Here is a 14,974-nt window from a genome sequence, read left to right as displayed (position 1 = left end):
GCACAGGATAACTCTGACTTCCCACCAGGTTTTGGTAATACAAGGACTTCTTTTTATCCCAATTACTACACCCAGTCTTTCAACTCGTGGCTTTTCTAGAGTTAGGGATCTCTGATTGAGGTCTGTGTCAACCACTTTACATGACGGAGATGAGTGCCCATAGATAATTCAGTCTGTTGAACATAGGGAATGTTTTCATTTAGTTAACCTCCAAGGTTTATTTCTCTTTTATCTTCAGTTATTTGAAGGGACAAAGGCATTTCGAGGAGTAGATAATAAAATTAGACTCTTTCGACCAGACCTCAACATGGATAGAATGCACCAGTCTGCTATAAGAGCAACTTTGCCGGTACGTAAATTTAGGCATTTCTTTTGTGTTTCTCTTGACGTAATGGTTCACTGTGAGTTTACAACGAAAAGAATCATTTTTGAATACTTAGATATTCAGTACAAATCATAAGAACACTGAAGTTATTTCTGATTTACTTTAAGGAAGTAACCAATACCATTTGGCAATTTCACAGTCTATTTCTTTGAGTATCCGAGAGGGACTAATGCATATGCGGTAGATAAAAAGATAAGAAATAAGAAAATGTGTCAAATTAAAGTAAATAAAATTGAAAAATGTATGAAATTATAACACTGAAAATGGAAAACATGGTGTTCCACACAGGTATTTTGGGGATATTTGCCTAATTGCTTTGGACACCAGCAAATATGCACTTATTTAATTAATTATTTTGATATTTACCCCAAGTTTTATTTTAAAAAATGACATCAAACTGGTTTCTCATGGCCATTGGATCCTGGCTATACCATTGTTATAGAGCAGAATTCATTATAAGGTGGGTTAGATTTAGTTGCTAAGATTAATATCTAGGTGGAAGTGACATAGATTACTTTCATTCCCTGAGACATGACCAGGCTGAATTTCTGGAATGGAAGAAGTCTTTTCCTTCTTTTACATATTCTGAGTACCGAACCTTCAGGAACCAAGCCCAAGCTGTCCATCAAAGAAGCCTGGGAACAGCTAAATCCAAGTAACTATTACTTTTTAGTCAGGTTCATCCTTCACCTTGTTTTTGTAAACCATGCTTCACCTACTTCCTTTAGAGGCCATAATATGGTAGCAGAAGGGAAATTAGGTAAGTTCTTTGGAACTGGTCCTAGTTTCACTATTCTACCATTATAGACAGGTCACTGGGGAAAACTTTAAAATGAGGACAGAAGGAAAAGCGAGGGGGAGTAACATTCATTGGACATCAATTCTGCTACAAACTGTGTTATGTGGTCTTACGTTCTTCGTCAGTTTAATCATAATAGTAAGTCACTGTCAAGAAGGTATATATTGTTAATTGTAGTAGTAATTTTTTACAGAAAGGAAAACTCAAGCCCAGAGAGGTTAAAGGACTTACTTAAAGTCTCACAGAATAAAGGGACAGGGCAAGAAATTGGATGTAAATTTTAAAATTTCTAGTCACGTTCTTGTCCAATTAAATCTTTTCTCTAGACAGCAGTACCAGAGACCCAATCAGGTGATACATGGTGATGATATATCCTATATAATTGGCAGTCCTGGTTTCTGTAATATTAGTACACTGTGATTAATGTTAAAAATTAACATTTAAATAGCCAGATCCTATTGTCATGAGGTCTACTCAGATGCATTCTTCTGACTTCATTTGTACCTCGGATAACCCATCCATTACATACATCTCTGAAAGTATGTTTCTCTCTCTTACCCAGTGAATAGAAACTACTGATTTTTCAAATGGTCACCAATTTAGTATATGAAAATCTTTTTCTCCTTAGAAATAAATTGCTTTTAGCTTTTTCCTATTTTTCACTTGTGTCATCTGCCTCTTTCTCATTTTTTTGCTAACATATTCCAGTTATGATCCTTTGTTGGTTATGTTACAAATAACCTCACCCAGTTTGCTGCTTACCTCTTTTGAAGAACAGAAGCCCTTAAGTTTTAAATAGTCACATTTTATCCATTTTTTTTCCTTTCTCATTTGTGCTTTATGTCTCTTTTTTAAGAAATCTTTTCTACCTTAAGGTGACCATGATATTTATATATTTTCTATACGTCTTAATGTTTTATCACACTTAAGTGTATAATCCAACTATAGTTGATATTTGGATCTGGTTAGAGGTCGGGATCCAATTTTTTATTTTCCCCATATAAGTAATCTATCATCCCATCATAATATGTGTGTGGCGGAGAGTAACAGAAAAAACTTCTTGTTTGGTTTTATTATTTTTTTTTAACAGTTCATAAGAGTTGTTTCCTATTATTACAATGAAAGAAAATTCCATCACTCATTATGTTTTTCATACCTCCAGAGATTTGACAAGGAAGAGCTTTTAGAGTGTATTCAACAACTTGTGAAATTGGATCAAGAATGGGTCCCATATTCAACATCTGCTAGTCTGTATATTCGTCCTACACTCATTGGAACTGAGGTGCCAGCTGACTCTCTGTTTTGGGGTACTTTGGTGGGCAAGTTATTATTGTTTATCCTTGTGTGAAACTTCAAGTATGTATTTGAAGCATCCCCCAGTGATATCATTAATGACTTCTTTCTCCTTTCTATTAAGACCACCTGTCAGCACACATTTTTCTTTAAGGGGCCAAATAGTAAATATTTTAAGTTTTCTGGGCCCATATGGCTTCTGTCACAACTACTCAACTCTGCCATTATAGCCCAAAAGCAGCCATGGATCCAAACATAAATGAGTAAAGGAATGAACAATGAACAAGGCTGTTTGCCTTTCCCCAATCAAGACTAACCATTATTTCCTTGGTTTGCCAATGTAGTGCCTCTGGTCCTGGCAGTACTTCTTCAGGGTCAAGGTGATAATGGTTTTGAAATTTAGAAGAGGGAGAGCTGCTTCCTGAAGTCTTGGGATTACTTGGTAAGGAGAGGGAGTGGAGTGCCCTCTTCCCCTATAACCAGTGAGTAGGGATTGCCAACAAAAGTACCATGCTGCCAGCGGGTGGAAATTTGAAAAATCATTTCTATAAAATTTACATTATTAAACAAAATACTAAACATTAATACATTAACTTCTTGTAAAACATTTAAATTAAAGCATAAAATCATATTACCAAAAGATTTCTCATTAAGAAAGTATTTCAGCATTTTAATCAATATCTTCCGAAATATTTATTTATAGGGAGTTAAAAACAAAGAGAAACTAAAAGCTTGAGTGCTTCAGTCTATTGCTGATTATGTGTCAATTGCAAATTAAGGTAAAATCTGAAATCATAATATTTAAATAAAGAACATCTACACGAACAGATTCTAAATTTTTACTTTATCAGATAAGAAGCTAAAATGACATGACCATCAGGGTCAGTACTGGATACCTAGCAACCTTACATCTATAGAACCTGAGGTTTGCTGATTTTAACATCTATTTTATCCAACTTTACCCTATTTAGCAACTCTAGGCAGGTACAGCTGTATGAACACACACAGACAGACAGACAGACGCACACACACACGCCTTTATTTCCTCAGTAATTCTGATAAGTGTACAGGTGTCTTGACCACAGTGAATAGCAAAATATGTACAACCACAAACTCAAATTCCTTTCATCGTTGCGCCTAGCCTTCTACTTTTTCAATTGATCTCAGTCCCATTTCATCATATTTTCTCCATTAGAGAGGTGGTGGAGTGAGACAGTACTAAATAAGTATCATTAGAAGAGTTGAGTCTGATGGCAGGGATAGCCTCCCAGGCTGTAACCATAGATCTGCAAGCTACTGGCAGATTTGACTTTTTCAGGTGCACTCAAAGACAAACTGACCTTAGCTCATGTGGAAGTTGATTAATTCCTCATGTTAAATGAATTCATGCTTCCACACTGGACTGCCCCTAAGTAAATCCATTAATACATTTTTGTAGTTGAGCTCAACCAGAAAAGCATTCTGCTTTGGTTAATACCAGCTTCAGATGCACAGAATGCACTTCAAGCAATGTAGAAACATTTAAAATCACTTCACATACACATTTTCCCCATCTACAACTTCTCTGGGGAAATCTTTCAGTATGAAATTTTCCTTAGAGCTCGCATTTAAACATCTTGCTGCCAAATGGTCCACCCCTTGACTTCTGGTGCACTACACAGGGGACTTGAGGGAATAAGAATATATAGACATGACTTTCTTTTCCTTTTATCACCTTTAAAATCTTTAATTACTCATAATTTAACCAATAATCATAACAGTTCCCATGAAAAGAATTCCCTTTATTCACTGCCTTTGTTTATACTTGTTTATACATCTTATTTTTTCACAATTAGCCTCTATAAACGATGGAAGCTGAACAGATTTGAAAACTAGGTGTTACAGTAGCAATCTGTAATCATTAACTGGGGTTTTGCTCACACTTAATGTATTCTTTTGCAACCTTATTTGAGATATGTATATATTCATTACACTATTTAAAAACAATATTAAATTCTCATTTGCATAACTCTGTTAACATGTTTTATAATAACAGCTCCATTTTAGTATCTCAAACCTTGAGTCTGTTTTTAGAGATCCAGCTTATTTGCATTGGTTATGGCCTGCGATAAACAGCTTGTTATTTATCAGGCCACTCCTATCAGTGGACACCCTCTTGAGGCTGTTCTTGTCTATTTCAACTTTATCACAGGGATGATTGTTGTTATTATCTTTATTTTTACTCTTTGGAGTTGTGGTACACCTGGTTACTAATTATACTCCTTGGTTCATGGCACTTACTGTCACAGGGCATACGAAGTCCCTCTGTTGTTTTATTCCCTTCTGTCTTCATTTCCCACTCGTCTCCTCTTCCTGACTAGAAATCATTCACATATAGTAAATTAATAGTCTTTTGCTATGTATGCATTTTTAAGTATCTCTTATTAGTTTATTTGTCTGTAATTTTAGTTTATATAAATGATTTTGTCCTACAGATTTCATTTTGTTTCTTAACTTTTTCCCTCAGCACTGTTTTTTCATTTCTGTCCAGGTTACTGTGTTTGTATCCAGTCCATCACTTCTAACTGCTGCATAGTTCTCCATGCTGGGCATCTACCACACTCTGTCCCAGTTCCCTAACTGGGATTCCATTTCCCTGTTTCCTCATATAAGACTGCAGTAAGCAGTTTGAAATACACAACCCAGAAAATTATTGGAAGAGTTATTGTTTCTCAGCAAGATGCCCTAGGCCCATCTTAACTCTCCATCCCAAGAAAGTCCTGCTGTTTTTCAGGACAGTCCTGGTTCTCTTTGATGAAATATAATAATTCAGTTTATCATCATCACCATCACTGGCATTATGAAGCTCTAAGTGTAATTATGCTCAGTGCTTTCTGTACACTGACTGACAACAACCCTGTGAGTATATGCTACTGGCATCATTTTAGAGATGAGGAAACTGAGGCCCAAAGAGGTTGAATAGGAACCCCTAGGTTCTTAACCTCTCTACTGCAGCATCTTTTATATGTCAGCCACTGAGCTAGATTTAGGCATACAGTGCTGAGCAAAAGTCACTTCCCTGCTCCCAGTCTATGGCAAATCCTTTGTTAGATAAATGTATTGCAGATAGTTTTCCAGTCTGTGGCTTGCCTTTTCACTCTCTTACCCATGTCTTGATGAACAGAAATACTGATTTTAATGTAATTATTTTTTCTTTATGTTTTGCGATATTTATGTTTAAAAGAAATTCTTCCTTACTCTAAGGTCATACTTCCATTTTAAAGTTTTGCTTTTTCTATTTAAATGAAATCCATTTGGAAGTGAACTTTGTGTGAAGGACTCAATTTTATCTTTCTCCACATGGTCATTGAGTTGTTCAATCACTATTTATTGAGTTGTCTATCCTTTCTTCACTGCTTTGCAATGCCAGCTGTTGATATGTCACGTTTCCATAGATGAAGGCTGTTTCTGGCTCCCTGTCTGTACCTTCTCTCCTCTGCCCCCATTCTTATTTTTTCTTTTTTCTTTTCTTTTTTTTTTTTACACAAATATATAGGCATACTATGAACAATTTTGTTTGTATTACTGTTTTTGTACTTATAATTTGTCTTGAAGTTCTTTCCATGTCGGTAAACATAGATCTACCTCTATTTTTTCTATTTTTCTAGCTGTAAGGTATTCCACTGTACACATATTTCATACCTAATTGAATACAGGATGCCATAAATTATAATAAGATGTACCGTTATTTTATGCACTGAAGTGGAAAAATATTGCCATTTGAACCGTGACACAGTATTTTCCTGATAATCTTGAGAGTTCATGAATTAATTAGACCAACCTTTTTTTTTTTAATGTATGTTTTGTGAAGAAATCTGTGATTTCTCCTGCCATCAGTTACCTTGCTGGGCTTAAGATAGGCATTTTATTTTTTGCATGTATCTTAATAATAAAAGCTAACACAGCTTTATCTTCTTATGGATTACTTCCTACTGTAGGTCCCATTGGAAGACTCAGTTGTTACTTTGCAAGAAAATATTGAATTGCATTTGTTTAATGTTATTACACGTATTTGTTTCACTAATATCAATATATGTCCTGCTTCTGTTTTTGTGCCTTTCTATGTGGTAACCTTTCTTTTAGTGCCAAATCATACCATAACTTTTTTTGAAGGTATTTTAAATGGCAAAATCAACATGTATAGCATTACCAGTGCCCATAAGCCATTGGAGTTACCATCAGTATGAACAGATAATTCCAAGTCTGGCAATCCCAGCTCTGCCATGACTGCTGTGCTGCTTAGCCAGTAGCAATTGCAAAATGCTGAGCCCAGATTTCACACATGTTAAATGTGAAAAATAATGGACATCTTAGAATCTGTGTAATATGGTAGCATATAACCAGTGTCCTGTTGATCAGCCATTATGCTGCTATAACAAACATTAGAACAGTTTTTGGTAAATTGAGTAAAGCAGAAAAATTAAATTTGGGAATCTTAAAAATGTAGGCTTTTTTCAAGAAATATATGCTATAGACATATCCCCTACTGCACATAAAGACACATATTCAAGGATATTTATTGCAGTTCACACAATTTGCTGGTAGATTAGATGTGCATGTGAGAGGAGACATGTCAAATTTTCCTTTGGACCAAAGCAACTAGATAGTGAGCGTTTGTTGGGACAGGGAAGAGTGAGGGAGAAGGTTTATTTTTGTTTATTTTTTGGTGTGATGATGAGTGGAATCAGAGTTTATTTTTCAACATGGTAATTTAAGCTAGTGATATTAAGTAGATGGATAGATTTATAATTCAGGGATGGGGAGAGTTTAGAGTTTAAATGATACATTTTAATAATTAACATAAAATGCCTTTAAAGCCTAGGGCCTGGGTGAAGTTATCAAGGGAAGATCTGTAGATAATGATGTAAAGACAGGCTCTAAGCCCTGGGGCAAGCCAGCCTTTAGAAGAAAGGGACCATAGAGGATTCAGCTGAGAATGAGAAGTACCGTGTAAGGTGGAAAGAAAAACCAGAGGGCTTGGTGTACTCGGTGAAGAACATGTAAGCAATAATCAACTGTGGCAAATTCTGCCCGTAGCACCAGTGAGATGAGGCCTAAGAACTGACTCTCAGATCTGGCAATGAGGAGGTTCTTGGTGATACTGCTAAGCATATTTCAGCCAGGTGGTAGGGGTTGAAAGCCTGAATGTAATGGATTCAAGAGAGAATGACAGGAGGGGAGGTTATGATGGTGAGTATGTTCAAATTTTGTGAGGAATTCTACTGTATAGTGGAGCAGAGAAATGAATGGATGCCTGGAGTGGGACATGTGGGTAAGGGAGTGTGTTTGTTTTAGATGGGAGATATTATGGCATATTTTTAAGCGGATAGAAATGATCCAGAAGAAAGGGAAAAGTGATTGTTAAAATATTCAAAAGATTTCCCAAATTATACTTCTATTGTGGTTCTACTTTTAAGGGTGACAGCATAGGCAGGCAGTGATATTTGACTGGGTGGAGGAACGTCCACACATCCCCCCTTCACCTTGCCCTCTAGCTTGTAGTTTCCCCCACACACTTATTTCATAGATAGCACTGTCTTTGTGAAAGCTCTTCCCTCCAGTGTAACATCCTTTCCCCTTATTAGTCCCCTCAGGTTTCTGTTCCTTACTTGATTGACTAGGGTGGGTGGAAATTGCCAATTTGGGGTACATCTTGATGGCAGTTGTCAGCTCCCTATGTTGGTCTTATTTGTCTCTCTGTTTGAGGCTGAGCACCGTGCTTGGCCCAGTCAATTGAACCAGGCTTGTTGGAATCACAAAGTCTGAATGCTGGGTCTAGCTCAGTGAGGAGATCTTGATTTTGAGGCCATTTCTGGCACAAGGAAAAGCCTCTTGTAGCATTGTCTTGTCATCTAGAAAAGGGGCTGGCAAACTTTTTCTGTGAAGGGCTAGGTAGCTGTTCAACTCTCAACTCTGCCTTTGTAGCACAAAAACAGCCATAGGTAACACAGATGAGTACACGTTCCAATAAAACTTTTAAAAAAATGGACCACAGGCTGAAGTTAGCTTACCCTTGATCTAGAGTCATTTCAGAAAGGGAAATGAAGCATGGTTTTTTTAAGAGTGACTCATTCTGGCTCCTTCTGAGTATTTCCCCATCAGGTGTTCTTGATTAGCTGCTTAATAATCCAGGCTAAAATTTCTGTTTATGATTGAATTCAAATTTACCAACCTGGTTTTTCCAGGTCATCAGCATAATAATCCTTGTCTTTTACTGAAGTACTCATTTTTTACAATTCTAACGCTGAGTGTTGAATGTGGTTCTATGGTCATATCTACAATCATCTTAATGTCATCCTAATGAGCTATGTGTTGGTACATATTGAATTTATTTTACTGCTATTGCTATTATCAGTTATTTACAAAACAATAATAAAAATTGCTATTTGTCGAATGCCTGAAAAAAATCTGGCCCTGGGTGCACAGATTATCTGATTTAATCCTTATACTAACACTGTGAGCAGTCATCACTGCCTTTACATAATATAAGGTAAGACAGTTGTATTCTTTTAGTCTTTTTCACCTTATCTTAGTTTTCTTTTAACTTTTTAATATTATTTGTATTTAAAAAACTAAAAAAGAGTTGACTTCTCAGGGTTTGTTTGTTTGTTTGTTTGTTTGTTTTTGTCAAGTGTTAAATCTATACTATCTCTCTCTTTGAATAGGACTGAGAAACAAATAAACTCAGCCCTACCCCTAACCCATTTTATAGCAAGCCTCAGAAAATTCTGGACTTTACCTTCCCAGATGATATTTTTTCATTGTCTGCATTTTAATTATCTATTTGTCTAGAGGCCAGCACTAAAGGAAATCAGGCAAGAAACAAAGGAACATTTTCTCTATGGTGTCAATGCAACATATTAGAGTTAGCATAAGATTTTTTTTAAATCAAAATAATTCAAGTATGGTAAATAGTCATGTAGGTTGTTTTCCTAGAAAACAACATCTTTTTAAAATAGACAGTTGTTTGATAAATATTTAGTAAACCTGGTATAAAAAGGTACGATGCTATGTATAGGGGACAAAGATGATCTTGTACTGCATGGAGTGAGTATACAGATTAGCAAAAGGCAGAGGATTAAATAAGCAGTTGTAAGAATGTGTGATAACCATTTTACTAAATGTAAGAAAGTGCAGGTCGCTATAATAACACAAGCACCTACATCCTTGTCTAGAGGTCTCATTTCCTGAAGTGACATTTAAATGATATTTAAATTGACATTGAAGGGTTTATGTTACTTAGGGGAGAGAGGGGATGTCTTAGTCTACTCCAGCTGCCATAACAGAACACCACAGACTGGGTGTCTTAAACACCAGAATTTATTTTCTCATAGTCCTGGACCAAAGTGCCAATCAGGTAGTTTCCGGTGAGGCCTCCCTATAGATGCCTACCTACTTACTGTGTCCTCACAGGGCCTTTTGTGTCAGGGGAGAAAGAAAGGGGGCAGGGTGAGGACCTGAGGCTCATCCTCTGGTGTCTCTTCCTCTTACAGAGATAACCAGCCCTGTCGGATTAGGACTCCACCCTTTTGACCTCATTTAACCTTAATTACCTCCTTAAAGGCCTTATCTCCAAATACAGTCACATGGGGGTGGGTGGATTAGAGTTTCAACATACAAATTTTGGGGACAGACACATTTCATTCATGACGGGGAGAATATTTAGAGGTAGGAAGGTGAGGAAGAAGAGAAAGGGAACAAGGTTCCCTGTGATTTGAGCATGGGATGCGTAGTGTGAGTGCTAATGGGGAGGGAGACCCCAGTCTGAGCTCTCTTCAGATTAGGAAATCTTGGGGACTTCACTGTTTTTTTTTTTCTTAAATTTTGATATTGTAACAAGAGCTCTGAGTAGAAGATCTAGAGTGTAATCACTGTGAAGCCTTGGGCAAATCATTTGTTTTGAATGTCAGTTTCTCCCACTTAAAAATTATAATTGTTAACTTCCTAGATTATTGGACTAATGTCTTAGAAACCGAAAAGTACTGTATAATGATTGAAGGTTTTTTTAAAAAAATCTTTCACCTTGTCAGGTTTTCCTACAAAACAACAACATGGAGTTGTTTTTCCTTTGGTGACAAACACTCAAGGCTCTGGTTCTCTTCACGTCTCTTTCAGCACCCATCAGTTCGGTATTCTTTACCGTTTTCTCCTCTAACTAATCTTTTTTAAAAAATGGCAAGATTAACAAAAATGTCATACCATTTTTTCCAAAAAATGTTGCCTTGTTATTCCCAATTATTTTATTCCTTGTCTCTCCTATTCGCCTTGCCTAGGCAGAATTATTCTTTAGTCTCCACAAAGTTACTGTGCTTCTCTGCCTTCCAGGCTAAAACGTATGATTTTCTTAGCTTGCTGAGCTCTTTCTGCCATTGTTCAGATTACCTCTGAAATCTTGCCTTTAGAAACTTTTGTGTGCTGGTGTTTTAAAAAATGATAATGTTTATTACTACCAGCAGGTTCTTCTGAGGGCAGCCAGTTCTGTATTCATGAAGGCCAGGAACTCAGTCTTGGAGAGTTTACACTTGTTACCATCCTTTCCAGCATACTTTTGGAAAATAGCAATCAGAGACTCGATGAACCCCTTGGTCTCTAGGGCTAGACATTTTTGCCACGTTGGGGTAGAGTGAGGTGCGGAGCCCGTGAGCTGGGAGGCGCTGACAATTCTATAAACTAATTTTCTGACTGACTCAGACATAAGTGGTACTTTTCACTGTGATGTCTCGTTATTTTTCATCACACCCAGTGTCTTGTTATTACGTGCAAAATATATACATATTTAATACCCTTGTATATGTATTTAACTGTGAGATATAAAGTAAGACGTATCTGTTGTTACACATCAGAATTTTAATTTCAAAGTCATTGTGGTCCCTTGAGAAGTTATATACTCTGCATCTGAGATTTTATATTCCTCATTTTCATGGGGCTTTTAAAAAGCCCTCTTTGGTTTCTTATGTATTAAAATAATCAAAGAATTGGCAGAGAAGAATAAAAAATCAAAGTGTTTATAAAGAAATGAAGCTTATTGAAACTGATTTATACAACTTGTCAGCTGTTGTCTTTCATATCTTCTCTATTTGTATGACTTTTACTTGTTTGATCAGAAGCGTACCTTGTCATGAGAGAATTACGTTAATGCCATTTGATTAACATTTTATAATAAATGTTACTCATAATTGTAGCAGTGGCACAAATTTAAATTGTCTTCCAGGATAGAAGGGAAAATTAAGACAAAGAAAAAAAATAATGGTTCCTGAGGGTAGAAACCCAATCACCAAGCTCCCTTCCTGATGCAGTTACATTTAATTTATTCTCTCTTTTAAAGCATCGTGTTTGATAATTTTCAGTAAATTTGACTTTTCATGAAAAGATAATCAATATAAGTAATCATTTAAGGATGAAGGTGACTAAGTTGTGATCAACACCAGTACTTGATATACTCATAAAACATGAGTTAGCAGTGCTTAAACTTTAGAAAATAAAATGTTAGTACACATAAACAGCCTGTCTCTCAGCATGGAAAAATTCTAATCTATAATTTACCTGTGTGCTAAGAATAAATGTATTACTGAAAGTTTATGGAGATTTTTTTTCCAGAAATAGATTTAATTTATAGAATCATTCCCCATTTTCCATCTATGCTCTCTATACTACCACCTAGTGGAATATATGGAAGTTTGTCAATTAAAATTGGGGTAAGGAAATGAATAAGATGAAATTTATCTCAGAAAAAAAATTTCCACGAAGGTGAGTTATTGTTACTTTTTTTAGTATGATGTGGTTTGCAAAAAACACATGAGTTTAGAGTGAAAAAAGTCCAGACATTCTTGCAATAGCTAATAAAATTCTTATCAGATTTTCCATAAATAAGCTGTTTTATTCAGAAACTTAGGAGCTAGATAAATTACTGAGACTGTGCGTCATATTTCTAAATACTGTTGAGAAGCTTCTTTTGATTCCTCAACATTAGGGTCCATAAAAATTTTTTTAAGCTTTAAATCTCCTCTGATAGGGAGGGATCATTGTACTTACTTAACTGATATTTTTATTAAAACTGGGAAAGAAGGCACGTGTGGATATTCTGAGGTTTTCTCTCCCAGACAATGAACCCCAAAGAGGTAAATGAAGCTTTAAGTCTCTCACTCTTTTACTGGTGGGGTAGCCCTGTTCAGCTGCTATTAAGAACAAACACACATATGCCAAAAACCAAAACGTGTTGCTTGCTGACTAATTTCTTTAACTTGGTTACCTGTCATCCGGTGTCTGTCTGCTCTGTGGCCACCCAGGCTCAGTCTTCATATTCACATGGAATGCGAGTGGAATCACCTTCCCTGTCAGAACTGAATCTCTTCTCGTTCTTTCCATGACAGATTCCTCCTCCATCCAGTTATTCTAGACTCTAGTGAAGACTGGATACAAACATTTTATATCCCAAGACTCTCAGTGTAGTAGTCCTGACTTGTTTTCTTACTTCCTGTGGTCTTGAATGGCACAGGTTGGCCCAGTGACCTTTTTTGTCTTGTATGATATGTAGCCCTCAAAAATTTCAGTCTCTCAGTTTTCTTCCTTAACAACTGACAGTAATTACTTATAACTGCTTTTGTGCTGAAATGGAATTTGTATGATTTTGCAGTGTTGACTAATGAATGTTTGTGGGAAAGGCCTTCTGTCTTTGTCATGCATGAGACAAGTTCCTGAATCCTTCATCCTTTGCCTTTTGAGGAGATGTTTATCTTGTTTGGTGTCTTTGCCTCTAGTGAAGCTACACTTGCTATCTGGTACCTGTCACAGTGAGATCTGGTAATGGCACACTCCCCTACCCACACCACCTGCTGGAGGCCCTGCCATGTCCTAAACTAAGCATTCAGTAGTCTGAAAACAGAAGGGGAAGTTACAGAAGCAAATATTATGTTTCACCCCCAAAGACTAAAATCATGTCGGAGTTCTTCCATTTTTCAATTTCCAACCAATGCAACATGGAAAGGTGTTATATACCTAGTTGTTAAAAATATACTTCTCTAAAAACCCTACTAACAACAACAACAACAAAATTGAGACATTTGCTTTTCCTCTAAAATCAAAACAACTCAGAAAGCAAAGCAAAATGAAACTTAAATACTCCATTTTTGGTGTTTTCTTCTTAAAAGACTTCTTAAAAGGCTTTATGTGACTCAATGTTAGAAGTGACAGCCTCTGTCCTTAGGTAGCCCTTTTCGGAGACAGTTATAGATCTATTCTAGATATTAAGACTGGCATCTACATGTTAAACTAAGAGTTGTGTGTACTTTTACTTTATTGCAGCCTTCTCTTGGAGTCAAGAAGCCTACCAAAGCCCTGATCTTTGTAATCCTGAGCCCGGTGGGACCTTATTTTTCAAGAGGAAACTTTAATCCAGTGTCCCTGTGGGCCAATCCAAAATTTGTAAGGGCCTGGAAAGGTGGGACTGGAGACTGCAAGATGGGAGGGTAAGTCAGTCTGCATTTCTGTCTAAAGGAAAGAGTTCCTCACGACCATTTTGGTGACACTTCACTTCAATACAAGTACATGTGTTAATATTCCCATTGTAATGCTCATTTTCGTTTTGTGTTTAGCTTTCTGTGTTTTAAAAGTGCTGTTGTTTAAAGGATAACCTGCAACCCTTTAAGGGAGAAACATTGAATGTTATGCATAGGCATGAATTAAAATACATAACTAAAACAGGAATTGGATCAGTGCTTTGAATGAACTGCCCTGGATGCTGGTCCTTTGGCTGCAGGCTAATGTCTGGCATTAAAGAGCTTTTGGTGCTGGGAGGGAGCAAGGCCCTCATTTGGCTCCAAGGAGCCCTCTCTGGGGAAGGTGCCTGCTTCACTGAAGTGCTGTCTTCATTGCCACAGATTGTAGCCATACCTGCTGCCAACTGGCTGAGGGACAGCCCTGCTTTGGCTCTGTCAGGCCAGTCTCATAGGCCATATGTAGCTGGCTGGAAATAAAAGAACATTTGAAAAGTGTTAGACAATTTCAGGGGTGGACTTGGCCGTGAATGGGGAATACTCCTGTGGCTGAACAAGAATAGCTGAATTAACCAGTTTGGGTTTCTCCTTGTTGGGACCAAATGCTGATGTGTATCACATACCTGGGGCAGCAGCAGTCCTGGAAGGTGACTCAGTGGCCGTCTTCTGGGCCTGGGTACAAATGTAGATTCAGGAAGTCCTGGGAGTCAAATGACGTGCTTCTGGGATGTGAGAGAGACAGTGACAGCTGGCTCTGACCCCTCTGTAGGCTTTGTCTATTTTCTCACTGCCGCCCCTGCCCCCCGCCCCCCCGCCAACCTCTTCCCGAAAAACGTATATAAAATTCTACGTCCCATCATCCCTGTTCCCAGTTTCAACAACTGCATTCTCTCAATGGATAGAGAAATTCTAATGGAGTTAATTAAACTGAGAAGTCACTTTTCCTTCTTATTTAGAGCACTCTTT

At 37.1% G+C, this 14,974-nt stretch overlaps 1 protein-coding gene across 1 annotated transcript in view; it reads left to right on the top strand.

Moving 5' to 3' along the window:
- Positions 1-14,974, top strand: part of BCAT1 (branched chain amino acid transaminase 1) — a 48,217-nt gene that overhangs the window by 9,871 nt on the left and 23,372 nt on the right. The window contains exons 4-6 of the mRNA XM_015589980.2: positions 239-349; positions 2,347-2,466; positions 13,818-13,981. Of these exons, the coding sequence (XP_015445466.1) occupies positions 239-349; positions 2,347-2,466; positions 13,818-13,981 (395 nt within the window). The remainder of the gene's footprint in view (positions 1-238; positions 350-2,346; positions 2,467-13,817; positions 13,982-14,974) is intronic.

Source organism: Pteropus alecto, unplaced genomic scaffold, assembly GCF_000325575.1.
Source record: "Pteropus alecto unplaced genomic scaffold, ASM32557v1 scaffold103, whole genome shotgun sequence".
In the NCBI taxonomy this organism is placed as follows: Eukaryota; Metazoa; Chordata; class Mammalia; order Chiroptera; family Pteropodidae; genus Pteropus; species Pteropus alecto.
Note: the sequence above shows the minus strand (reverse complement) of the source record. Positions and strands in the feature narration are given on the sequence as shown.